This window comes from Phyllobates terribilis, unplaced genomic scaffold (assembly GCF_046119375.1).
Source record: "Phyllobates terribilis strain yellow unplaced genomic scaffold, ASM4611937v1 Scaffold_1__5_contigs__length_1240528914, whole genome shotgun sequence".
Classification (NCBI taxonomy): Eukaryota; Metazoa; Chordata; class Amphibia; order Anura; family Dendrobatidae; genus Phyllobates; species Phyllobates terribilis.
In genome coordinates this window covers 975,502,990-975,529,595 of record NW_027362761.1, presented here as the reverse complement: position 1 = coordinate 975,529,595, position 26,606 = coordinate 975,502,990, and the positions used below count along the sequence as shown (strand labels likewise).

The window sequence follows — 26,606 nt, the reverse complement described above, 5'->3', positions numbered from 1 at the left end:
CATTACACAAGCACGTGTCCCACAACATTAGCCGTGCCCTCAACAATGCAGTTACTGGGAAAGTCAGCCTAACCACGGACACTTGTGGGCAGGGATGGTACATCTCGCTGATGGCACACTGGGTTAACATAGTGGAAGCCAGGACCCAGTCGGACTTTGGGGCGGAACACATCCTCCCGACACCGAGGATTGTGGGCCCTAGGTCAATCAGGTTTGCCCCCACAGTCTACAGCTCCTGCAACTCATCCTCCTCAGCCTCCTCCTCCTCTTCAGCCTCCATCTCCGAAATGACCACATCAGTCACAAGCTGAAAACACTGCCTCAGCCAAGCGGCAACAGGCTGTGCTGAAGCTAATATGCTTAGATGACAAACAGCACAATGCAGAAGAGTAGTGGACATCTCTGAAAGAGCAGGCAGATCTGTGGCTGACACCGCTGAACCTACAGCCAGGCATGGTGGTGTGTGACAATGGCCGGGACCTGGTGGCAGCTCTGAGGTGAGGCGAGCTCACACATGTACCATGCCTGGCCCATGTGCTTAACCTTGTGGCTCAGCGGTTTCTCAAAACCTACCTGGAGCTGCCAGATCTGCTTGTCAAAGTACGCCGCCTATGTGCCCATTTTAGAAAATCAACTACAGCTTCTGCTGCCCTTGCCGTACTTCAGCAGCGTTTGCAGCTTCTGGCTAATAGACTGGTGTGTGATGTTCCCACGCGTTGGAACTCTACACTGCAGATGTTGGGAAGGATTTGTGAGCATGGAGGGCAGTTGTTGACTACCAGCATCAACAAGGCCGTCGGTATTCAGTTCAGACTCCACACATAAGACTTCAGGAGTGGACATGGATTTCAGACATATGTTCCAAGCTCCAAAACTTTGAGGACACTACCAAGATGGTGAGCAGCGATGATGCTGTAATCAATCACCATCCCGCTTCTCTGTCTTCTCAAATGCTCTCTGCTCACAATCAAAGAGGATGCATTGCAGGCGGAGCACGATGAGATGGAGCAAGGAACCATGCAGGGTGATTATACACAGCCCAGCCTCATCTCATCACAATGTGGATTAGGTGACAATGAGGAACAGGAGGAGGAGGGAGAACAGGAGCTAGTTTCATGCGCTATAGACGGTACTATCTGTACAACTGTCATATCGTCTGCTCAGCGTGGATGGCCTGAGGACAGGGAGGAGGAGTAGGTGGAAGAGGAGGAGGAGGAGAAGAGCATGGTCAGTTTTTCTCTTGGTGAGGGCATGGAAGTCTTGCCTGTTAGCAGTCTGGCACGCATGGCTGAGTTTATGTTACTCTGCCTTTCCGTGACCCTCACGTTCTCAAAATTTTTGGTGACAGTCATTAATAGACCCACGCTACAAGGTGAACTTTATATCTCTTATTCCTGAGGCGGCAAGGCCTACAAAAATGAGGCAGTACGAGAAGGCCCTTGTTGCGGAACTATTAAAAAAATTCCCATCTGAAAATACTGGTGGCGAGGTCAAAGTTCGTTGGACAACCAAGGAGTACAGGCGAGAGAGACACAACTCCAATCCAGCAGAGGCAGGGGAACACCGTCAAAGTTCTGGGACAGACCCTCCCATTGCACAGGCCCTGAGGCATGGGGTACTCTCACAAGTAGTGCAAAGTTTGGGAAGATGCTGAGGGAGTACCTTGCTGACCGTACCAACGTCCGCCTTGATTCCTCTGTGCCTAATACTTATTGGGTATCCAAGCTGGACACGTGGAATGAACTGGCTCTCTACGCCTTGGAGGTCCTGGCCTGCCCTGCTGATAGCGTCTAATCAGAGTGGGTTTTTAGTGCCGCTGGTGGAATTATAACTGATAAGTGCATCCGCCTGTCAACTGAAAATGCTGACAGGCTGACTCTTATAAAAATGAACAAGGGCTGGATTGGGCCAGACTTCTCAACAGCACCGAATGATAGCGCAACATAAACTCAAATCCAGTGTCTTTTTTTGGGAGGTGTATTCTAATGCACCTTTTCACACCCACACATAGGTATACGGTTCCTGATTTTGGCTATTTGCTATTGTCTCCCTCCTTCTCCTTATCCTCATCCTCCACCACCATATCACCAGGGTGACCATGGTCCGTGGTGCAACACCCACATAATTTTTTTAAAGGGTGTTTATGATGCCCGCAAAAATATTTTTTTATACAATATGTTCATGTATACCACCCAGGGGTAATTGTTTGTCAGCCAATACACTTAGTGCATGGGCATTACAAGTATAGGAGACCCGCTCTTTTCTAATGGGAACAATTTTTTATGAGCCCTCCTGCACGTCTTTTCCAAGCTACATTGGAGTGCCTCCCAATTTTTGGCAGCCCTTGCATTCACTACATAGGCCAACACTATGATAGACCCACTTCCTAATAAGAAGAACATTGTTTTCAGGAGGCCCTCTGACCTCCTCGTCTCTTCCAAGGGGCATTGGAGTGCCTCCAATTTTTTGGTAACCCTTGCATTCACTGCATAGGCCAACACTATGGGAGACCCACTTCCTAATAACGGGAACATTTTTTCATGAAGCCCGCTACGTCTCTTCCAAGGGACATTTGAGTGCCTCCAAATTTTTGGCAACCCTTGCATTCACTGCATAGGCAAACACAATGGGAGACCCACTTCCTAATAATGAGAACATTTTTTCATGAGGCCCTCTACGTCTCTTCCAAGGGGCATTGGAGTGCCTCCCAATTTTTGGCAACCCTTGCATTCACTGCATAGGCAAACAGTATGGTAGACCCACTTCCTAATAATGGGAACATTGTTTTCAGGAGGCCCTCTGACCTCCATGTCTCTTCCAAGGGGCATTGGAGTGCCTCCCAATTTTTGGCAGCCCTTGCATTCACTGCATAAGCCAACACTATGGGAGACCCACTTCCTAATAATGAGAACATTTTTTCATGAGGCCCTCTACGTCTCTTCCAAGGGGCATTGGAGTGCCTCCCAATTTTTGGCAACCCTTGCATTCACTGCATAGGCGAACAGTATGGTAGACCCACTTCCTAATAATGGGAACATTGTTTTCAGGAGGACCTCCTCTAAGTCTCTTCAAAGGGGTATTATGGTGCGCCCAAATTTTCTAAGGGGTATTGGGGTGCATCAAAATTTTGGGCAGACCTGCCACTCACTGCATACGCAATAACAGTATAGGAGACCCACTCTTTAGTAATGTGAACAACAAAGCATAGCCGGCTGATGGCTCTCTAAGAATAGTGAGGGCCCACTGCTGGCCCTTTAAGAATAGTAAAGGCCGCCTGATAGCCCTATAAAAATAGGCTTTGTGACTTTCAGAGTCCCTCCTTCATAAATGAAACAGGATGTGTCTGATCATGTTTCACACAACACATGGCCAGATAAGGTTGTAAAATGTTAAAATGGCATTTACTGGTGAATGCATTTGTCACGGTTGAAAGCAATGCAAAAAAGAAAAAACGCATCAAAAACGCTACGTGTGAACATAGCCCAAGGTGTGGAGGAGCATTTTTGTTTTTGGTCATTTATTTTGCCTTAAACACAAGTCTTTACCCTGGAAAGGAAGTTCCTTAACATAGTTCCCAGGAAAATCCATTTTGGTTTTGTTTTTGTATGTTTTATTGTGAGTCCTTAAAAGTGGCGTAATACCTCTGACAACGTTGTTGACAGCAGTGACCTGGGACTCAGAAATACTTTCAGGGGTCTTCCCCATGCTGTTCCCATGTCATTTGAGCACTGTTCCCATCAATTTGGGCAATTTTTAGGCCCTCTGCAGACCGCCGGGGGGAGTCGCCTGAAAAATGCTTGCGTTTCCCATAGACTTACATTGGGGTCGTTGTTATGGTTGAGCACCTGAGCATTCCAATTTGCTCGACCCGAGCATCGAGCACCCGAGCATTTTAGTGCTCGCCCATCACTAGTTGGAGAAGATAATTGAGTGATGTCAGAATAAATTGCTTTAACGGGGAAGAATATGTTGTATATTTATCCAAATGATATTTTATGGCCAAAATTGCTAGATGGTGAGGTATCGAAGAATACAGATTAATGACGTTGCATGTGGAAAAAAAAATAACTAGGTTGCCATTTAAATTTGTCAAAGATTTTCAAAACGGTGTAAGTATCCATAAGACAACCCAGGGTCCAAGAAATGAGAGGCTGTAAGTGGTTGTCAAGCTATTCACTCAAATTCTCATCGAGCGAACCAATGCCCGATATAATCGGGCGAAGTGGAGGGGGAAAGGACTCCTTATGCAGCTTGGGAAGACCATGAAAAATTGGTATAATAGGGTGGTCAGGCAATAGCCATCTAGAAATTTTATTGTTGAACACACCCATTATGAGACCGTCATTTACAATTTGCGATAATTCTACTTTAAATGCAATGGTAGGATCTGACCATAAAATTTTGTAGGTAGAAGGATCACGTAAAATATTCCAAACCATATTACAATAGAGGGTAGAATCAAGAATAGTAATGCAGCCGCCCTTATCAGACTAACGTATGACAATGTTTGGATTAGCTCGTAGCTCCTGAACAGCTTTAAACTGACTGGCAGTGAAATTACTGGAAACTTGGGTAGAACACGTTTCTTTATGTCAATTTCTGAGGTCTCTCTCCACCAAACTTTGGAAAAGGTCCAAACAAGGGGCCCTAGATTGAAGCGGGTAATAAGAGGGATTATATGGAGTGACAGTAATGTCACTGTCTTGGACTTTGTGGAGACCAACTGATTCATCCTGTAAGAAAGTAAGGATTAATAGTGCACTTTGTTCAGAAAGCATAAGAGAAGCATTATTGGTACAGGGAGTTGGTATATTGTCCATTGATTCAGGAGAATTATTGGATTGTTCTGAAAAAAAATGCTTCTTAACCGTGAGTAATCTCGAACATTTGTTGACGTCCCAGATGGTGTTGAAAAGGTTAAATTTCTTTGCAGGAACATAATTTAATCCTTTGGCCAAAACGTTAATTTGTATGTCAGAAAGAATGGTGGGAGTTAGTATAATGACACTTTGCAAATTCTTTTCTAATGAAAGAAGCGGCATCTTCTCTCCCTCACAGGATATGTTCTCCAATCTCCTGTGTCTGGCTCTCCTGCCACCCTTCGTCACCCTATTGCGTTTTTTGGCACATAGGAATGTGCCTGATGTCTAGAATCAGCACTGGAACACGATGTATCAGTTCCACGGTCGGAGATGTTATACTCTGCCGATGAAAATGAGACTGATTTATTGCCTCCAAATTCACGGCGTTTGTGCCCCATGCGATGCGTTTTCTTAGGATTGGTTTGAGAGGGTCATCCACATTATTCCTGGACAACGTGTAAGTTTTGGCATATTTATAGTCAATTAAATCTCTGTGGAATTTAGACTCTTTGGTTTTGGTGATTAAATCCTCTAAGGATTTTAGGTTGTCCATCATCCTTTTATTAAGTTGATTATAGTCGGGAGTATCCAGTGATTTGTTAACTTCACCTTGGATTTTTTCAATACTAATTTTCAGTTCACCAAGCCTGACTTCCTCGTAAGAAACAATTAACTCCATCAGCTTTAATGAACATTGGGTCAAAATAGCATTCCATTCATTCATAAATTGATCTGAAAATATATGTGGGAGATTTTTTTAAACGTAAACCCCTGGGAACCATTTTTTCTCCACATACTTTTTTATAGTATTGCGGTCCCAGCAAGTACAAAGTTTCTGGCTTGAAAGCTTCTCTAATTTGGAGAACATATCTTTCAATTCTGGAGACTGGCTGAGATGAGATGAGATTTTTTTTTACCTTTATTTTTATTGTTTTTTTCTAACCCCTGTTCCAGCATATCTATCACATTGTCTTTATGAATTCATAACACACTGACTCTTTCCTGCGATCTTGTTCATAACAACTGATTCATATGTCATCTGCTCATTTGGTTATTAATTCTATTATTTGCACATATTGAGTTTCTATATTTTGAGTGGAAATTTATATACTGGTTATATAGGGAAAATATATATTCTTGTACCGTGTTAGCCAGTAAATAGAAAAATATTTAGATTTGAGAGTCCTCAGTGGTTGATACCTTTTAATGGCTAACTGAAAAGATGGTAAAAAATTGCAAGCTTTCGAGACTACTCAGGACTCTTCATCAGGCTAGTATAACACAAAATCTGAAGAGTCACATATTTATACACAATAAGACAAAAAAAAAATAGTTAAGACAGGTGATGAAAAGCAGAGTTATTATGGAAGAAATAAACAGTTCTGACTATAAATATTTTAGCAGTTAATAGATAAGGAGTGTGAAGGTTTTATTGTCCTGTGTCCAGTGTTGTGATGACCTCACAGGTCTGAGAGTCTGAGGAGCACATTCCTTAGTTGATGTAGAATGACATAAATCCATGCGACACATTCATTCCTGCTCTGAAAGTGTTAAAGGTCATCATCAGTTTATATTCTGAGACTCTTCTTTCTCTTTGAGATTTGAAATTACCTTTTAATACTAGTAATTTCATATCTTTTATGCTGTGATCAGGGGAACAAAAATGCTTGGCTACAGGCAGATCTATTCTTCTTTCTTTTATTGTGTGGCGATGATGATTCACCCTTGTTCTAAGTTTTTGCCCTGTCTCCCCTACATAAAGACCCCCAGCTGGACATTTGGTGCATATAATTAAGTACACTACATTAGATGTGATACAGCTGAACGTACCAGGGATCTTATAGTCCTGATGTGAATTGGGGATCTTTATCTTGTCTGTGATCATTATACATGGACAGGTTTTACATTTTTTCTGGTTGCAAGGAAAGGTTCCTGTAGCTGGTGGAGATGACAGGGAGCTTCTGACAATGATGCTTCTTAGATTTGGGGGCTGCCTGAAACACAGAAGTGGGGGGGTCTGGAAATATGGATTGTAATCGGGCATCTTTTTGTAGTAGGGGTTGTAGTTTCCGTGCAGCTCTTCTTAGCGCCTCCAGATTTGGATTGTAGGTGACTACTAGAGGCACCCGGTTGCTTTCTTGTTTAGTTTTGTAATGTAGGAGATGATTCCTCGATATTCTGGTGGCTCTTGTAATCTGGCTCTCAATTGTTCTCGGATGGTAGCCCTGTTTCAAAAAGGTCTTTCTGAGGCCATCAAGGTGTTTGTCTCTATCCATATGGTTGGAAAATATCCGATTGTATCTGATGGCTTGGCTGTAAACAATAGAGTTTTTTATGTGTTTTGGATGGAAACTGTCCCATTTAAGGTATGTAGGACGGTCGATTGGTTTCCGGTACAAGGATGTATCTATTTCATTGTTCTGTAGCTTGATGATGGTGTCCAAAAAGTTAATTTCAGTACAGGAGTAGTTGAGTGTTAGGTTGATGGTGGGATGAAATTGATTAAAGTGTTCATGGAACGTCTTTAGCTGTTGCTCAGACCCCGTCCAGATGATTAAAATATCGTCAATGAAACGATAGTAGGCCAGAGGCCTGATGGGACATGAGGACAAAAAGTCACTTTCAAGCTTGGCCATGAAAAGATTTGCGTACTGTGGAGCCATTTTACTTCCCATAGCTGTACCAGTTTCCTGTAGATATATGTTGTTATCAAATTCAAAGTAATTGTGGGTGAGGATGAATTCTGTAAGTTTGACCACAGAATCAGCAACAATTCCTGTATTTTCTATGAAGAATTTGCAGGCATTTAGTCCATCCTTGTGTGGGATATTAGAATACAAAGATTCCACATCCATGGTGGCCAGGATGGTTCCTTCTGGTAGAGGACCTACTGCTGCTAGTTTATTTAGTAGATCTGTCGTGTCCTGAATGTAGCTGGGTGTACTCTTTACCAGGGGTTTAAGAACACACTCTACCCATCCATAAACTTGCTCAGTAAGGGTGCCCACACATGAAATAATTGGTCTTCCTGGATTTCCAGATTTGTGGATTTTGGAGAGCATATAGAATGTCCCAATTCTTGGACTCTCTGGTATCAGGTCATCGGCTCTTATGGATTCGTCAGGCAGACACGATACCAAGTTGTTTAGTTCCTTGTAATAGTCCTGTGTAGGATCAGACTCCATTTTTTTGTAGTAGCGCGTGTCCACCAGTTGTCTGTTTGCTTCCTTCATGTAGTCTGATGTGTTCATCATGACTATTGCACCACCCTTGTCAGCAGGTTTAATGATGATTTCTTTGTTGGTTTTCAAAGATTGTATGGCCTTTCTCTCCTGGGCACTGATGTTGGATGCTTGTCTCCTGTTTGTGTCTAAGATGGTGGATTTTATCACATGTCTGAAGGAGTCTATATATGTATCCAAATGAGGGTTTCGTCCAGGTGGAGGTGTCCAATCTGACCTCTACTTGGTTGTCAAAATCCCTTTTCCTTCAGTTAGGGTGGGTTCTGAATCTTCTGTAGCATTGAAGTATTCCCTCAGGCGCAGTCTCCTGAAATAATTTTCCATATCACTACAGAGTTCAGTTTTATCTAGGGCCTTAGTAGGACAAAATGAGAGTCCTCTAGAAAGCATGGTCAGCTCCACTTTGTTTGGTGTATAATCTGAGAGATTGATGACACAGTTAGATGCTTCTGTGTCTGGAATGGAGTGGTTGTCCAAATTGTCAGGTTTTGGCTTTGTTTTGTAACTGTTTGTATAGCGTCCTGAGTTTAGGCGCAATCTGTGCAGCTTCTTTTCCTTGTTATAAATCAGAAGGGTCCGTAGTTTGTTATAGTATTGCTGCAATTTTTGCTCTGTGTTTTCTGTGTTTTCCTCCGAGTTTCAAATTGCCCTTGGACTTTACTCTTGATGCTCTAGAAGACATTTAAAAGGTGGTTCCTTAGTCTCTCAGAAGTCCTGTGACAAAGGTTTTGTGCATAACGAGTATTGTAGGTATGAAGAATTGGGTTTGAAATCCAGAGTCCTTTGGGAATTAGATTCTCCTTTTTGCATTTAGATAAGAAAAAAATGTCGCTGTCCAATTGTGCACGTTTCTTCAGAAGTGGCTTAAGTTCCATGAAGATGCGGTACATTCTGGTATCCTCCATTTTGATATAGGGAAAATATATATTCTTGTATCGTGTTAGCCAGTAAATAGAAAAATATTTAGATTTGAGAGTCCTCAGTGGTTGATACCTTTTAATGGCTAACTGAAAAGATGGTAACAAATTGCAAGCTTTCAAGACTACTCAGGTCTCTTCATCAGGCTAGTATAACACAAAATCTGAAGAGTCACATATTTATACACAATAAGTCACACAAGAGAAAATAAAAAATAAAAAAAAAATAGGTAAGACAGGTGATGAAAAGCAGAGTTATTATGGAAGAAATAAACAGTTCTGACTATAAATATTTTAGCAGTTAATAGATAAGGAGTGTGAAGGTTTTATTGTCCTGTGTCCAGTGTTGTGATGACCTCACAGGTCTGAGAGTCTGAGGAGCACATTCCTTAGTTGATGTAGAATGACATAAATCCATGCGACACATTCATTCCTGCTCTGAAAGTGTTAAAGGTCATCATCAGTTTATATTCTGAGACTCTTCTTTCTCTTTGAGATTTGAAATTACCTTTTAATACTAGTAATTTCATATCTTTTATGCTGTGATCAGGGGAACAAAAATGCTTGGCTACAGGCAGATCTATTCTTCTTTCTTTTATTGTGTGGCGATGATGATTCACCCTTGTTCTAAGTTTTTGCCCTGTCTCCCCTACATAAAGACCCCCAGCTGGACATTTGGTGCATGTAACTAGAAGCTAGGTCTCATGGATGAGCGTGTTTGTTGTGCTCCTGCAGCAGGCACAGTTTCACCAGGCACATGGTCTCGAAATCTGAGTGCACCATCAGCAACTTGTCCACTTCCCTGTCCCTTACCGCATGTCTAGTTTTACTAGAGAAAGGACAGTTTGTGGCCCTGAAAAGGACTTTTGTTTGAATGGTGCAGCAGCAGTGTACAATAGCAATTAAACACTACCTATATGCCTACTCTAATCTAAGCTCTCCCTCCTAGATCAACTCTCCCTGAACTGCTTCCTGAAGACAGTGTGCCGAGGATCGCCTCACCAGGTCTTATATAAGACCCAAAGATGTGATGCGGGTGGCCAATCACAGTAATGCCAGTAGCCAACATGGCTATGGCATTATCGTACATGGCGGGTAATCCCGCATGTTCACTGGTTATCTAACAGCAGCAAAACATGTGTGGCGGGGACTCGAGCATGGCACTTGAACACCTGCGATACTCGATCAAGTAAAGAGCGTACCCAAGCACCCGATGCTCGATCAAGTATCGAGAACACTCGCTCATCACTAGAAGCCAGGACAGTAAGTATTCCAATACATTTTGATATACCATGCTTTTTTTCTGTTCCTGTGTTAACATATATTAACTTGATGGATAACAAAAGTGTGATGCTGAGTCAGTTTTCACGGCCAGGCCGTGAGACGGGGTAGTCAAGGAATCCGAACTCAAAGCCAGGAGGGTACGTCATAAACAGAGGGAAGAGGCAAAGGCGTAGTCAGGTAGCGTACCATTGGTCAGAATACCAGGAGGAAGCAGATCAGAGCAGAAGGGGTTAAACAGACGGATGGTCAGAAAAAGGTCCAAGGTCAGGCAGCAGAAGATCAATAAACAGAAAGCAAGGCACAGAGCACAAACCACACACTAGCTGAATGTACGTCTGGCAGAGATCTGGGACAAACAGCTCAGTTAAGTAGCCAGGCATTCACATGGGATAATGAACACCTGAAGATAGCCATTGCCTCCCAGTCTCAGATTGGACAGCTGAGATGTCAATCACCACACTGACAGCTATTGCACGCCCCTGTACCAGATAGGATGGTCGAGTTGTCAATCACAGTACTGACAGCCCCAGCACGCCCCTGTACAAGATTGGGCGGCTGAGCTGTCAGTAATTGCGTCCCAGACATAGTGGGGGGTGGAACCGTGACAAAAAGGACATTTTTGGGCTTTTGTCAGCTTAATGTAACCATATAGATACACTGAGGGCCCGATTCATTAAGACTGTCATTTGCAGTGATTCATTATCTAAGGTAATAGCATGATGTTTCCTTTATATCAGATATATCATCTGCATAGAGCATCCTGGCATGGTGACATTGAAGCCATAGAATGATTAGAGTACACAAATAGGGATCTCTGCAGCTTGTTTTGCCCTTTTGTCTGCCCTACTTCACAATGGCTGCGGGGACATTGTGTGCCGCGTACGCGCCTCTCGCTCTCTCCCTCACTTTCCAGATGCTGCTTCATCCGACTGCGACATGGTCGCACTCTGGTGATGTACATCCGGTGGTGGAGGCGATGGCGGGTTGTGCGCGGGTACGGCGCCCGGTAATTAGAGAGTCCTTCTTGGTAAGTCGATTCAGCTGTTGTGGCCCTATTTAAAGCCTACACAGCCTTTCCACCTTACTCCCTGATGAAGCAGAAGCGAAACGCGCATTGGAGTAGGTGGAGGGGGATGTGGTGTGCCTCACAGGTCGGTATTCTACCGGTGCTTGGAATCAATTCAATTAATTGTTTCATACCTGATGTATCTGGGCTCATGCAAGAGATGATCCTTTGCCCAACATTTGAATAGGGTTAAAAGGCCTTTTTTGGTCAGTGCAATGTGTGATAAGATTAGGTATAAATTTGATACAGGAGTTGGCGACCTTTGGGCATGTGCAATATACAGGTGCATCTCACTAAATTAGAATATCATCAAAAAGTTAATTTATTTCAGTTCTTCAATACAAAAAGTGAAACTTATATATTATATAGAGTCATTACAAACAGAGTGATCTATTTCAAGTGTTTATTTCTGTTAATGTTAATGATTATGGCTTACAGCCAATAAAAACACAAAAGTCATTATCTCAGTAAATTAGAATACTTTATAACAAAAGCTTAAAAAATGTTTTTAAAATCCGAAATGTTGGCCTACTGAAATGTATGTTCAGTAAATGCACTCAATACTTGGTCGGGGCTCCTTTTGCATCAATTACTGCATCAATGCGGTGTCGCATGGAGGCGATCAGCCTGTGGCACCGCTGAGGTGTTATGGAAGCCCAGTTTGCTTTGATAGCAGCCTTCAGCTCGTCCACATTGTTGGGTCTGGTGTCTCTCATCTTCCTCTTGACAATACCCCATAGATTCTCTATGGGGTTAAGGTCAGGCGAGCTTGCTGGCCAATCAAGAACAGTGATACTGAAGTTTTTACACCAGGTATTGGTACTTTTGGCAGTGTGGACAGGTGCCAAGTCCTGCCGGAGAATGAAATTTCCATCTCCAAAAAGCTTATCGGCAGAGGGAAGCATGAAGTGCTCTAAAACTTCCTGGTAGACGGCTGTGCTGACTTTGGTCTTGATAAAACACAGTGGACCTACACCAGCAGATGACATGGCTCCCCAAGCCATCTCTGGAAACTTCAAACTAGACCTCAAGCGGCTTGGACTGTGTGCCTCTCCACTCTTCTTCCAGCCTCTAGGACCTTGATTTCCAAATGAAAATTGGAACTCTGGGACCTTGTGGAGTGTGTCAATGACTGCCTTTTGGACATCTGTCAAGTCAGCAGTCTTCCCCATGATTGTGGAGCCTACTGAAACAGACTAAGGGACCTTTTTAAACGCTTAGGAAGCTTTTGCAGGAGTTTTTTGTTAATTATTTTAATTTACTAAGATAATTTCTTTAGTGTTTTCATTGGCTGGAAGCCTTAATCATCAACATTAACGGAAATAAACACGGGAAATAGATCACTCGGTTTGTAATGACTCTATGTAATATATGCGTTTCACTTTTTGTATTGAAGAACTGAAATAAATTTACTTTTTGATGATATTCTAATTTAGTGAGATGCACCTGTATGTTTAATTTGGGTTCAGCTGTGTTTGCAACATTTCCCTGATTCCTTTATGGATAAAGAATGTAAAAATGATGTTTCAGCTACCCTCATAGACTTATAGACCAATAATTATGATCAAATAACATTGCACATTTGATAACTGGCCAGGTAGGCAGTCACTGTGATCATAGATCTGTATATTGGTCATTTTCATGTGACCATGCAAACTTGCACTTTAAGGCTATGTGCCCACGATGCAGAAAGAAGCAGAAAATTTCTGCAGCATTTCTGCATCTCAATGGCAGAAAAAACGCATGCAGATTGTGCATGCGTTTTTCCTGCCAAATACATGCGGATTTGAAGCGTTATTCACATGCGTTTCCGCATGCGGATTGACAAGCGCTTTCTAGGCGATTTTAGCATCACTTGGAAAGTGCTTGACAACTAGGTCACACTATATAAATCCATGCAAACAGCATGGATTTATATAGTGTGACCGTAAAAGAATGTTTAAAAATAAAAAAATAAACCTATACTTACCTTCCGATGGCCCGGCGTGTGTTGCTGCGCTCCTTCCTGGCTGCCAGCTGATCGCGGGACACTGCACTGAAGGGCCTGCGGTCACATGACTGTGACATCACCGCAGGTCCTTCAGTCCTGCCCGCAAGCACAGGGAAGGAGACCGGGGGCCGTCGGAAGGTGAATATAATCTTTATTTTTTAATTTATTCTTTTTTTTACAGGTACAATGGTACCCAGGTCTGGATGAGAGTCTCCTCTCCTCCAGAACTGGGTACCATCCGCACATTGAAACGCATATAATCCGTAAGTACAAATGTACTGACACGGATTATGTGCGTCTCAATGCAAGTCAATGGCGGCGATTACGCCGTGCTTCCGCAAAATTAATGGACATGCTGCGTATGGGCATTGAAAGTGCGGAATTGCATAGGGGACCATGGCAGAAGGCTTACCATGCGTTTATCATGCGTTTACGCTGCGGAAATTTCCGCACCAAAAACGCATGAAATACGCATCGTGAGCACACAGCCTTAATCTGATGTTTTTTTGTGTAATGAAATCATGAATATAATGTCTTTATTTTCTTACAACTCTAGTGACATCCTTGCATCTTTGTTTTTGGGCCTGGTATATACAAATATTTGTGGCTCATCCATCCCCCTCCATTTTTGTGATTTTATTATCTCTTTTTCTTCTTTTTTTTCACAAACCTTTGTTTTTTAATCATGTGTTTTTATGATAATTGTGTTCAATAAAAAATATATTTTTTAATCATAGTTATTTGCCTAATTTTGAGTAATTTATATATAGGGTGTCATTTGTGGTGAGCCTTCTCTACCTGTAGCTCACTAATATGATGTAGACAAGGCCTAATGCAGCTTTTAGATGGGCAAATAATTGAGTTTTCAACTGTCAAGCCATCTAAACAGGCCAGCAAAACACTTGTTTGTCAGGTGTGATTATGTTTCAGCCTGTTTAAAAATTATAGTTCTTGGCTTCACATCGTCTTGTGTAAACGGGACACGGGCTGCTGAGAACAATGATGTCCTTTGTGCACAGAACAATCGTATTAGCTGTCGTCGGCCAACCAACTTGCATGTAGCTGATCACTGCAGTCAAATTATGTAAACTCAGCATAACAAAAAATTCTAGTCTTTTCTGTACATGCTAGAAAAATTATAGAAGTAGAAAAAGAAGTATATGCTATATCTGTGCACACAAGTCCCTGGTCTGTGGCCAAAACTGTTCTCATCTATTTGATCCATCCTCCAGGGCAGCATCACAGGGGAGGAGGGGGGGAGTAAGGTAGCCGGAAATGCAGAAAGACCACCAACAACAAGAAGGGAAAGACAGGGCATATAGAAAAGAGCGTAACATCGAATAAAGCTTAAGAATGTACCTCATCCCAGATTTCTCCATTGAAACATGGATTCTGCTCATCACACTGCTGGCACTTCTCACTTGGTAAGATTCCCATCCTTCACTCTCTCTTTATATGAAGTGGTTTGTCTGTTCTTTCAATATAATAGGAGAAAGATAATGGCTTTACATCCATGAACCTGAATGTGTGTATTCTTCATTAATGGATGGGACATATTTACCATAAACATTCCTGTTGCCTCCTATTCCTAAGATCAAAAAACATCACAGAAAAAGATAAAGCCTTAGCAACACCATGTCAGGTTACCTATGCACTAGCAAGATGCAGCAAGCCTCCATGATAAAGGCAGGAGGAGCACATGTGCAAAATACTGATGCGACAGCCACTCACTAACCTACCAATTCATGGAGGGGGTGGCTGTGTAGTATTATACATGCACACAGATGGAGCTTGCATAGGGCACAAGTCACACAGATACGTGTGATGCACAGTGTCTGACTTACAGCCTATTGATGACACCCACACTATTAGATCAGGCGAGCTGCTCAGCATTATATAAGCGCACCAACACAGGACAGATGCACCAAATAACCAAGCCAGCACTAAAAGGGGCCTGGCTGCTTCCTGTGCAAAAAACATGAAAAATAGTATATAAATATATATTTATACATACATATATAGTGCTGAGCAGCACGCTTAATCTAATAGTATGGGTGTCATGTGCTGCCCCCACCTTTATCATGGGGGTCTGCTGCATCTTGCTAGTGCATTGGTAATCTGACCTGGTGTTGCCAAGGCTTTATCTTTTTCTGTGATGTTTTTTGTGAAATTTTGCCCCACGGTTGCTATTCCTAAAATCAGCAGTAGGTACCGAGCCTAAACATGTACTATGTTACCACATTACTGCACATCATGTTCTGTTAAATGAACACCCTTTAATAAAATATTAACTAGAAGGTAAGATGGGGAATATGTAGACCTCTATTCATCATTTAGTTTCTCCACGATTCTGCAGTAATTTGCTCCTTTTTAGTGAGTTTAGTATTTGCACCTTATTGTCTATGCTTTTTTTGCCATTTTTTTTAGTTATTTTTCTTTTTAAAGTTTTTTTTTATTCTTTCTTAAAAACTTTGCTTCTTTAGATGTTTTAGGCTATGTGCCCACGATGCGCCCACAAAAATTTCCGCTTCATTTCTGCATGTCTTTGACAGTAAAAACGCGTGCGGATTTTTGCACGCGTTTTTGACATGCGGATTTGCCATGCATTTTTCTAATGCATTGAGTAGGCAATTCCGCATGCGTAAACGCACAAATAATGGACATGCTGCGGATTTTTCCGCACATAAAATCCGCTGCGAAAATTCCGCAGCATGGGCACAGGACATGCTGATTGTCATTGGGGAACATGAGGCACGTATTACCAAGCGTTTTTCAAGCGTTTCGCAGCAGAAATTCCGCAGCAAAAATGCTTGAAAAACGCATCGTCTGCACATAGCCTTAGACAGATTCATGGAATGTGACTTGATGCATTTTTTTTCTTTTTTGGAGTAAGATTTCTGAAGGAGATTAAGATTTAATGCATTTTAGATTTGCAACTGTTGGTGCTAAAAAGTTGGAAAAACTGGTTTAAGAAAAAAAAATGTGATTGTGCACTAAATTCATGAACCTTGTACACCATCAATCCCAAATGATGAATTGGGCATATAGTTTTTATAACCAGCACAGTGTATTAACCAATAGCTTAAGTGCTCCGTTCTCACGATGATCTTTTGATGAGTGAGTTTTTGATGTTGCAGATTGACTGCAGTGACCCCAAGCGAAAAACCAGCTGCCTACATCCCCACCAATATCCAGTAGAACAAATAAAAGACACTAACACGAATTGATGGGTGAAGGTCGGTCACAGCTTTACTCATTAATATATATTTTTATAGTACAATAACAAGGAAGGCACTTAAAACTTTAGAAGAGCTGGACTAGTAGCCAAATGCCCTTCAACAGGCCAGTCAGCCTACATAGTCAAAACATTCCGGTGCTTCATTTTTTGGATTAAACACCTAAGGAGGATCCTGTGTAATTCTACACAAGAGCTACTACCTCTGGCACCAAGGGGACAATTAAGCTGTTGCAGAGACACAGGCTGGCTGCAGGGATGTGTGTGTGTGTGATTGGTGCAGAGACACAGGCTGGCTGCAGGGATGTGTGGGTGTGATTGGTGCAGAGGCACAGGCTGGTGCAGGCTGGCTGCAGGGATGCGAGTGTGTGATTGGTGCAGAGGCACAGGCTGGCTGCAGGGATGTGTGGGTGTGATTGGTGCAGAGGCACAGGCTGGTGCAGGCTGGCTGCAGGGATGCGAGTGTGTGATTGGTGCAGAGGCACTGGCTGGCTGCAGGGATGTGTGGGTGTGATTGGTGCAGAGGCACAGGCTGGTGCAGGCTGGCTGCAGGGATGCGAGTGTGTGATTGGTGCAAAGGCACTGGCTGGCTGCAGGGATGTGTGGGTGTGATTGGTGCAGAGGCACAGGCTGGCTGCAGGGATGTGTGGGTGTGATTGGTGCAGAGTAGAGATGAGCGGTGTTCGACTAGAACTGTTCGCCAATCTCAAATTCGAGCTGTTTAGGGCGGTGTTCGAGTTGTTCGACGAACCCGAACGATTTGCAAAAAATTCGGCTGTTCGAGGTTATGTTCGATAACTGTTCGTGCACCAAAAGCGTGTCCTGCATGTCTGGCGCTATTTAGAGCACCAATCATGCAGGGATTGTCTGCCACTCACTGTAATGCCACAGCCATGGTGGTTGTGGCATTACAGTGATTGCCCAAATCGATGGGAACAGTGCTCACAGTGAAACATGAAAAGCCGGCAATTCAGCAGCGGCATACACCGGTACCCGACAATTTAGAACCGAAAGAATAGAGCTTCACACATAGATTAGATAGATAGAAACATGTCAGTCACACATATAAGAAGCACAGTGACAGTGTTGCTTACTGTACTTGTCATTTAGTGTAAAGGATTTATCAAAAAAAATAAGTGTTTTCATGCACCGTCTCTTTAAAAAAGCCGGCCGGCAATTCAGCATCTGTACTGTACCCGACAATTTATAACAGACAGAATAGAGCTTCACACATAGATTAGATAGATAGAAACATGTCAGTCACATATATAATAAGTACAGTGACAGTGTTGCTTACTGTACTTGTCATTTAGTGCAAAGGATTTATTAAAAATCGCCCTATATTTGTGTCCAGTCAGGTACAGCAGGCAGGAACGGGCTGCTCCCAACCACCAGCTGCCTATTTGTACCTAGCCGGACACAACAATATAGGGAAGCCCTTTTTTTCTTAATTATTCCATGAATTTCATGAATTTAAAAAAAAAATGCGTGGAGCTTCGCCCTATTTTTGTGTCCAGCCAGGTACAACTAGGCAGCTGGGGGCTGGAATCTGCAGCGCAGGGAGGCCCAAGCTTTCTGGGCCCCACCCGCTGCAAATTGCAGTCCGCAGCCGCCCCGGAAAATGGCGCGTTCATAGAAGCGCCATCTTCTGGCGCTGTACCCAACTCATCCAGGGCCCTGGTGCGGTGGCTCACTGGGTAATAAAGGGGTTAAGGCCAGCTTGGCATTATCAGCTGGCCCTAAGCCCGAAATTCATGGGGTCACGCCAATATTAGACATGACAGCCATGAATTTCTAGTAAAGTATTTAAAAAAAACACAACACCCAGAAAAAAGTCCTTTAATTGAAATAAACACACAATTCTTTATTGTTCCAAATTAAACCATACTTACCGCCACGCCCATTCCAGCTGAAGCCAATGATCTCCTGCAATAAAAGTAAAATAATAAAGCAACATCATCCTTACCTTTCCATGGCTCCCACGACAGCTTCAGCTCTGCTACATCGAGATGACAGGCTGGACCGCAGCAGAACGCTGCCTTCCAGCCTGTCATCCCGCAGACACTGAGAAGCACAGGCATGCTTGCGCTACTCAGTGTCTGGCTGTGACGGCATCCAGATGAGCCGACAATGAACTCGGCTCACCTCATGCACGTCACTGACAGCGTGGGAAAATTCTCACGCTGAAGCGCTGAGTGCAGGAGAATTTTCCCACGCTGTCAGTGACGTACATGAGGTGAGCCGAGTTCATTGTCGGCTCATCTGGATGCCGTCACAGTCAGACACTGAGGAGCGCAAGCATGCCTGCGCTTCTCAGTGTCTGCGGGATGACAGGCTGGATGGCAGCGTTCTGCTGCGGTCCAGCCTGTCATCTCGATGTAGCAGAGCTGAAGCTGTCCTGGGAACCATGGAAAGGTAAGGATGAGGTTGCTTTATTATTTTTCTTTTATTGCAGGAGATCGTTGGCTTCAGCTGGAATGGGTGTGATGGTAAGTATGGTTTAATTTAGAACAATAAAGAATTGTGTCTTTATTTCAATTAAAGGACTTTATTCTGGGTGTTTGTGTTTTTTTTTTAACTTTGACTATGGGGTTAGTAATGGGGGTGTCTTATAGACGCCTCTCCATTACTAACCTGGGCTTGATGTCAGCTGGCATTATAAGCTGACATCAACCCCAACCCTATTACCCCCTGCCACCGCTACAGGGCAGCGTGGAAGAGCGAGGCTAAGTGCCAGAATTGGCGCATCCTATGGATGCGCCATTTCTGGGGCGGCTGACGGCTGGTGTTTCTAGCCTGGGAGGGGGCCAATATTCATGGCTCCCTTCCTGGGCTATTAATATCAGCCCCCAGCTGTCTGCCTAGCCTTTGCTAGCTATTAAATTAGGGGGGACCCCACGTCATTTTTTTGGGGGGGGGTCCTCCATTTTAATAGCTAGTAAAGGCTAGGTATTCAGCTGGGGGCTGATATTAGTAGTCTGGGAAGCTCCGTGGGTATTACCCCCTTCCCAGGCTTCAAACATCTGCCCCAGCTGTCTGCTTAACCTCCGCTAGAGACTAAAATTACGGGGAACCCCACGCCAATTTTTTTTAATAATAAATCCTTTATTTTAATACTAAATGACAACTACAGTAACCAACACTGTCACTGTACTTCATATATATGTGACTGACATGTTTCTATCTATCTAATCTATGTGTGAAGCTCTATTCTGTCTGTTATAAATTGTCGGGTACAGATGCTGAATTGCCGGCCGGCTTTTTTAAAGAGACGGTGCATGAAAACACTATTATTTTTTTTAATAAATCCTTTGCAGTAAATGACAAGTACAGTAAGCAACACTGTCACTGTACTTCATATATATGTGACTGACATGTTTCTATCTATCTAATCTATGTGTGAAGCTCTATTCTGTCTGTTATAAATTGTCGGGTACCGCTGCTGAATTGCCGGCCGGCTTTTTTAAAGAGACGGTGCACGAAAACACTATTATATTTTTTAATAAATCCTTTACACTAAATGACAAGTACAGTAAGCAACACTGTCACTGTACTTCATATATATGTGACTGACATGTTTCTATCTATCTAATCTATGTGTGATGCTCTATTCCTTCATGTCTAAATTGTCGGGTACCGGTGTATGCCGCTGCTGAATTGCCGGCCGGCTTTTTTAAAGAAAGCGTCTTCTGAGCAGTTTGTCAGCTTTTGGACACCTTTGAAGGTGTTTTCTATGTGTTCCTATGTGTTTTTGTTTGACTGCCATTGGTTTTAACGGTGCTCGACGGTGTTCTAAGGTGTTCGACGAACAGTTCGACGAACAGTTCCTCGAACATCCCGGTGTTCGACGAACCGAACCCGAACACTACGGGGGTGGCTCAACACTAGTGCAGAGGCTGGTGCAGGCTGGCTGCAGGGATGTGAGTGTGTGATTGGTGCAGAGGCACAGGCTGGCTGCAGGGATGTGTGGGTGTGATTGGTGCAGAGGCTGGTGCAGGCTGGCTGCAGGGATGTGCGTGTGTGATTGGTGCAGAGGCACAGGCTGGCTGCAGGGATGTATGGGTGTGATTGGTGCAGAGGCACAGGCTGGTGCAGGCTGGCTGCAGGGATGCGAGTGTGTGATTGGTGCAGAGGCACAGGCTGGCTGCAGGGATGTGTGGGTGTGATTGGTGCAGAGACACAGGCTGGCTGCAGGGATGTGAGTGTGTGATTGGTGCAGAGGCACAGGCTGGCTGCAGGGATGTGTGGATGTGATTGGTGCAGAGGCACAGGCTGGTGCAGGCTGGCTGCAGGGATGCGAGTGTGTGATTGGTGCAAAGGCACTGGCTGGCTGCAGGGATGTGTGGGTGTGATTGGTGCAGAGGCACAGGCTGGCTGCAGGGATGTGTGGGTGTGATTGGTGCAGAGGCTGGTGCAGGCTGGCTGCAGGGATGTGCGTGTGTGATTGGTGCAGAGGCTGGTGCAGGCTGGCTGCAGGGATGTGCGTGTGTGATTGGTGCAGAGGCACAGGCTGGCTGCAGGGATGTATGGGTGTGATTGGTGCAGAGGCACAGGCTGGTGCAGGCTGGCTGCAGGGATGCGAGTGTGTGATTGGTGCAAAGGCACTGGCTGGCTGCAGGGATGTGTGGGTGTGATTGGTGCAGAGGCACAGGCTGGCTGCAGGGATGTGTGGGTGTGATTGGTGCAGAGGCTGGTGCAGGCTGGCTGCAGGGATATGCGTGTGTGATTGGTGCAGAGGCACAGGCTGGCTGCAGGGATGTATGGGTGTGATTGGTGCAGAGGCACAGGCTGGTGCAGGCTGGCTGCAGGGATGCGAGTGTGTGATTGGTGCAAAGGCACTGGCTGGCTGCAGGGATGTGTGGGTGTGATTGGTGCAGAGGCACAGGCTGGCTGCAGGGATGTGTGGGTGTGATTGGTGCAGAGGCTGGTGCAGGCTGGCTGCAGGGATGTGCGTGTGTGATTGGTGCAGAGACACAGGCTGGCTGCAGGGATGTGAGTGTGTGATTGGTGCAGAGGCTGGTGCAGGCTGGCTGCAGGGATGTGCGTGTGTGATTGGTGCAGAGGCACAGGCTGGCTGCAGGGATGTATGGGTGTGATTGGTGCAGAGGCACAGGCTGGTGCAGGCTGGCTGCAGGGATGCGAGTGTGTGATTGGTGCAGAGGCACAGGCTGGCTGCAGGGATGTGCATGTGTGATTGGTGCAGAGCACAGGCTGGCTGCAGGGATGTATGGGTGTGATTGGTGCAGAGGCACAGGCTGGTGCAGGCTGGCTGCAGGGATGCGAGTGTGTGATTGGTGCAGAGGCACAGGCTGGCTGCAGGGATGCGAGTGTGTGATTGGTGCAGAGGCACAGGCTGGCTGCAGGGATGTATGGGTGTGATTGGTGCAGAGGCACAGGCTGGTGCAGGGATGCGAGTGTGTGATTGGTGCAGAGGCACAGGCTGGCTGCAGGGATGCGAGTGTGTGATTGGTGCAGAGGCACAGGCTGGCTGCAGGGATGTGTGGGTGTGATTGGTGCAGAGGCACAGGCTGGTGCAGGCTGGCTGCAGGGATGCGAGTGTGTGATTGGTGCAGAGGCACAGGCTGGCTGCAGGGATGTGCGTGTGTGATTGGTGCAGAGGCACAGGCTGGCTGCAGGGATGTGTGGGTGTGATTGGTGCAGAGGCACAGGCTGGTGCAGGCTGGCTGCAGGGATGCGAGTGTGTGATTGGTGCAGAGGCACAGGCTGGCTGCAGGGATGCGAGTGTGTGATTGGTGCAGAGGCACAGGCGGGCTGCAGGGATGTGTGGGTGTGATTGGTGCAGAGGCACAGGCTGGTGCAGGCTGGCTGCAGGGATGCGAGTGTGTGATTGGTGCAGAGGCACAGGCTGGCTGCAGGGATGTGTGGGTCTGATTGGTGCAGAGGCACAGGCTGGTGCAGGCTGGCTGCAGGGATGTGAGTGTGTGATTGGTGCAGAGGCACAGGCTGGCTGCAGAGATGTGTGGGTGTGATTGGTGCAGAGGCACAGGCTGGTGCAGGCTGGCTGCAGTGATGCGAGTGTATGATTGGTGCAGAGGCACAGGCTGGTGCAGGGATGTGTGGGTGTGATTGGTGCAGAGGCACAGGCTGGTGCAGGCTGGCTGCAGGGATGTGTGGGTGTGATTGGTGCAGAGGCACAGGCTGGTGCAGGGATGTGTGGGTGTGATTGGTACAGAGGCACAGGCTGTTGCAGGCTGGCTGCAGGGATGTGAGTGTGTGATTGGTGCAGACTGATGGGGGAATTAAAAAAGTGGCTATTGCAGGGGCAGAGTGGTAACAAGAGTCGGCGGTTGGCTAATGGCGCCGCGCTCTGAAAAGAACAAGGGGAAAGAGTTAGTAGGGCTAAACTTTTATCTCGGCGCGTGTCTAAGCAGCCTGCAGTTACTGGAGCAGGGGAGCTGGGGCTAAGGTATGCTGGAGGGCAGGAACCCCATGCGGACTGCCGGCCTCCGGGCATTGCTGCAGCAGGAGCAGTGAGACGACTGCTGAGCCCAGAACTATAGGCTTGTAGCCAGTGCTCACCTTCCTGTACTACCACATACTGCTTGGATGAGGGGATGAGACATCTCTCCTGCCAGACAGTGCTGCTGATCCAGCACCTCTACGACCCAAAATGGGAGGAGGATGATACTGGCTCTGAGGGAACATTAAAGTAAGAGGAAGTGGCTGTACTAGCCATTCCTGCTCTCATTGGCCACATTAGAGGGAACATACCACTCATCGAGATAATAGAGGGGAGGGTGTGTGAACCTCAGTGTGAACCTGCTTTCATCTCTGAAGAGCACATGGTGCCAGTGGCGACTTTGCCAATCCTGGTGTTCTGTGGCAAATGCCAAGCATCCTGCACGGTGTTGGGCTGTGAGCACAACCCCCATCTGTGGACGTCAGGCCCTCATACCACCCTCATGGAGTCAGTTTCTAACCGTTTGTGCAGACACATGCACATTTGTGGCCTGCTGGAGGTCATTTTGCAGGGCTCTGGCAGTGCTCCTCCTGTTCCTCTTTGCACAAAGGCGGAGGTAACGGTCCTGCTGCTGGGTTGTTGCCCTCCTACGGCGCCCTCCACGTCTTCTGGTGTACTGGCCTGTCTCCTGGTAGCGCCTCCAGCCTCTGGACACTACGCTGACAGACACAGCAAACCTTCTTGCCACAGCTTGCATTGATGTGCCATCCTGGATGAGCTGCACTACCTGAGCAACTTCTGTGGGTTGTAGAGTCCATCTCATGCTACAACAAGTGTGAAAGCACAACCAGCATTCAAAAGTGACCAAAGCATGGTACTGAGATGTGGTCTGTGGTCCCCACCTGCAGAACCACTCCTTTATTGAGGGTGTCTTGATAATTGCCAATAATTTCCATCTATTGTCTATTCCATTTGCACAACAGCATGTGAAATTGATTGTCAATCAGTGTTGCTTCCTAAGTGGACAGTTTGATTTCACAGAAGTTTGATTCACTTGGAGTTATATTCTGTTAAGTGTTCCCTTTATTTTTTTGAGCAGTGTATATCTATCTGAACTAACAGTCCTTCTGAGGACTAATCCAGCTGCATATATTCAATGGTGATAGCAGGAGCTAGGCAGGCAGTATATGTGGCTGACCACAGTGCATATAGTGCAAGAGGGTCCATTGAACGTCCTGTTAGTATAGGTATTCCACAACGTATATATATATCCATCTGAACTAACAGTCTTTCTGAGAACTAATCCATCTACATATAATCAGTGTTAGGCAGGCAGGCAGTGTATGTCGCAGACTGCAGTGCATATAGTGCAAGAGGGTCTGCTGCTGTAACAATTACAGATATTTATAGACATAGCCCCAGATATCAGGGGCCAGGGCAAATTTTTTTTTTAATCTTAATTCTGGTTATTTGCTTAAAAAGCAATCCAGAGTACACAATTTTTCTGCTCCATTTGCTTGATAGCACTGCAGAATACAACCAGATCAGTTCCATATTACAGCGATAAAAATCCAGAAATTTGAACTGAACGTGGAAAAAATTGGCCTCCTTTATCATTCTGTTGCGGTCAAGCTATTCACACTAGGTGTCTGTGAAGAATAGAATTAGTAAATTACAGGCCTGCTATTTAAAACCGTGGTTCTCTGTCAGACATATCACCTATAAGAGTGTTCCAAAATCAGCCAATTCTCGTGAACGTGGAAAATATTGTCCTCCATTAAAAATGGGCAAGGTGCGTGGCAAGGGACGTGGAAGTGGACGTGATGGTGATGGTGCATGCAGAGGCCGAGGACGTTGCCGTAGGCAAGCTGAAATTGTGCCACAACAAACACTCACATCTTGTCACCCGACCTTTCTGTCCCAATTACTAGGGGACCGCAGTACACCACTATTGAACCCAGAGCAGTGTCAAAAGGTTGTTGGTTGGATAGCAGATAATGCTTCCAGGCATTTGCCACCACCACTACCACACTGTCTTCCATACGGTCAAGTCTCAGTAGCCGTGAGTCTGGACTGCATATTCCTCACCCTGATCCTTTTTCCTCTCACCATTCCGAGTGCCTGGAGACAACTGATCCCACACTTGGACACTCAGAAGAGCTGTTCACTTTCCATTTGTAGATTAGGAACTCTCGCCAGGCCAGCTTCAAGTGAGTCAAGAGGAGAATGTGTGTAGCGATGCCAAAATATTTGAGCAGCCACGGTCACACCATGGCAACGGTGGAAAAGTGCAATTACTGTCGCAAGAGGTGAATGACGTTGCTGATGAGACCCAATTGCCAGAAAGTCAGGAGGAGGACTAGGGTGCGGAAGTTGAAGAGGTGGTAGATGATATAATGATATAGTAACTGACCCAACCTGGCAGGGGAAAATACAGAGCGAGGACAGCAGCACACATGGGGTGGGAGGCGTAGCACCACAACAGGCAGGAAGAAGCAGTGTTGTGGCCGCAGACACAAGGTGGGAAAGCGTTCCTCGTAATGCCATCACGACTGAAGTTGCCATACAACTGTTAGGTCTTCCTGAGTCTGGTTATTTTTTAAAGACTCTGCAGATAACCTCAAAAAGGCCATTTGCATTACCTGCCAGGCCAGCATCAGCAGGGGAGCACCCAACTTTGTGGGCCGAACCCCAGGGTCCAGAAACAGTGTCTGCGGGTGACACCACTGCATCTTCCGCTGTTGTGCGTGTACGCCAATCCCCTGTCCATGTCGCATGCCAAGATGCCTCCCGCCCTGCACCTGTCGCTGCATACTCTCAACTAGCACCATCAGCAAGCACATCCACATCCTTGTCCCAGAGCAGCGTTCAGTTGTCCCCAGCCTCCACTATTTCTCCCTGTGTTCCGTCCCCACATTTCACAAGCACGTGTCCCACAACATTAGCCGTGCCCTCAACAACACAGTTACTGGGAAAGTCCACCTATTACCATGGACATGTGGACAAGCTCTTGTGGGCAGGGATAGTACATCTCGCTGACGACACTCTGGGTTAATATAATGGAAGCCGGGACCCAGTCGGACCTTGGGACGTAACACGTCCTCTCGATGCTGAGGATTGCGGGCCCTGGGTCAATCAGGGTTTCCCCCACATTCTACAGCTCCTGCACCTCCATTTCCGAAATGACCACATCAGTCGCAAGCTGGAAGCACTGCAGCACTGCCTTGGCCAAGCGGCAACAGTCTGTGCTGAAGCTAATATGCTTAGTTTGCAGCTTCTAGCTCACCGACTGATTTGCGATGTCCCCACGCGTTGGAACTCTACATTGCAGATTTTGGGAAGGATTTGTGAGCAGAAGAGGGCAGTTGTTGACCACCAAAATCAACAAGGCCATCAGTATTTAGTTCAGACTCCACAAATAAGACCTCAGGAATTTACATGGATGTCAGACATATGTACCATCCTCCAAAACTTTGAGGACTCCTCCAAGATGGTGAGTGACGATGACACCATAATTAGCGACACCATTCCGCTTCTCTGTCTTCTAAAATGCTCTCTGCTCACAATTAAAGAGGATGCATTGCAGGCG

General features: G+C 45.5%; 1 protein-coding gene and 1 long non-coding RNA gene across 6 annotated transcripts in view; both read left to right on the top strand.

Moving 5' to 3' along the window:
• Positions 1-10,276, top strand: part of LOC141156695 (uncharacterized) — a 467,223-nt gene extending 456,947 nt beyond the window's left edge. Inside the window, exon 3 of the long non-coding RNA XR_012247701.1 lies at positions 9,971-10,276. This is a non-coding gene — a long non-coding RNA (uncharacterized lncRNA). The remainder of the gene's footprint in view (positions 1-9,970) is intronic.
• A 4,301-nt stretch (positions 10,277-14,577) lies between these two features.
• Positions 14,578-26,606, top strand: part of LOC141156663 (cytochrome P450 3A24-like) — a 90,989-nt gene continuing 78,960 nt past the window's right edge. For 2 of the 5 annotated variants that reach the window (XM_073642921.1, XM_073642887.1), the window contains exon 1: positions 14,578-14,785. In XM_073642921.1, coding sequence (XP_073499022.1) covers positions 14,715-14,785 — 71 coding nt within the window. In that variant the 5' untranslated portion in view covers positions 14,578-14,714. Of the gene's footprint in view, positions 14,786-16,498; positions 16,598-26,606 lie in introns of all 5 variants that reach the window. The other 3 variants (XM_073642895.1, XM_073642904.1, XM_073642913.1) reach the window with 3 other exon arrangements.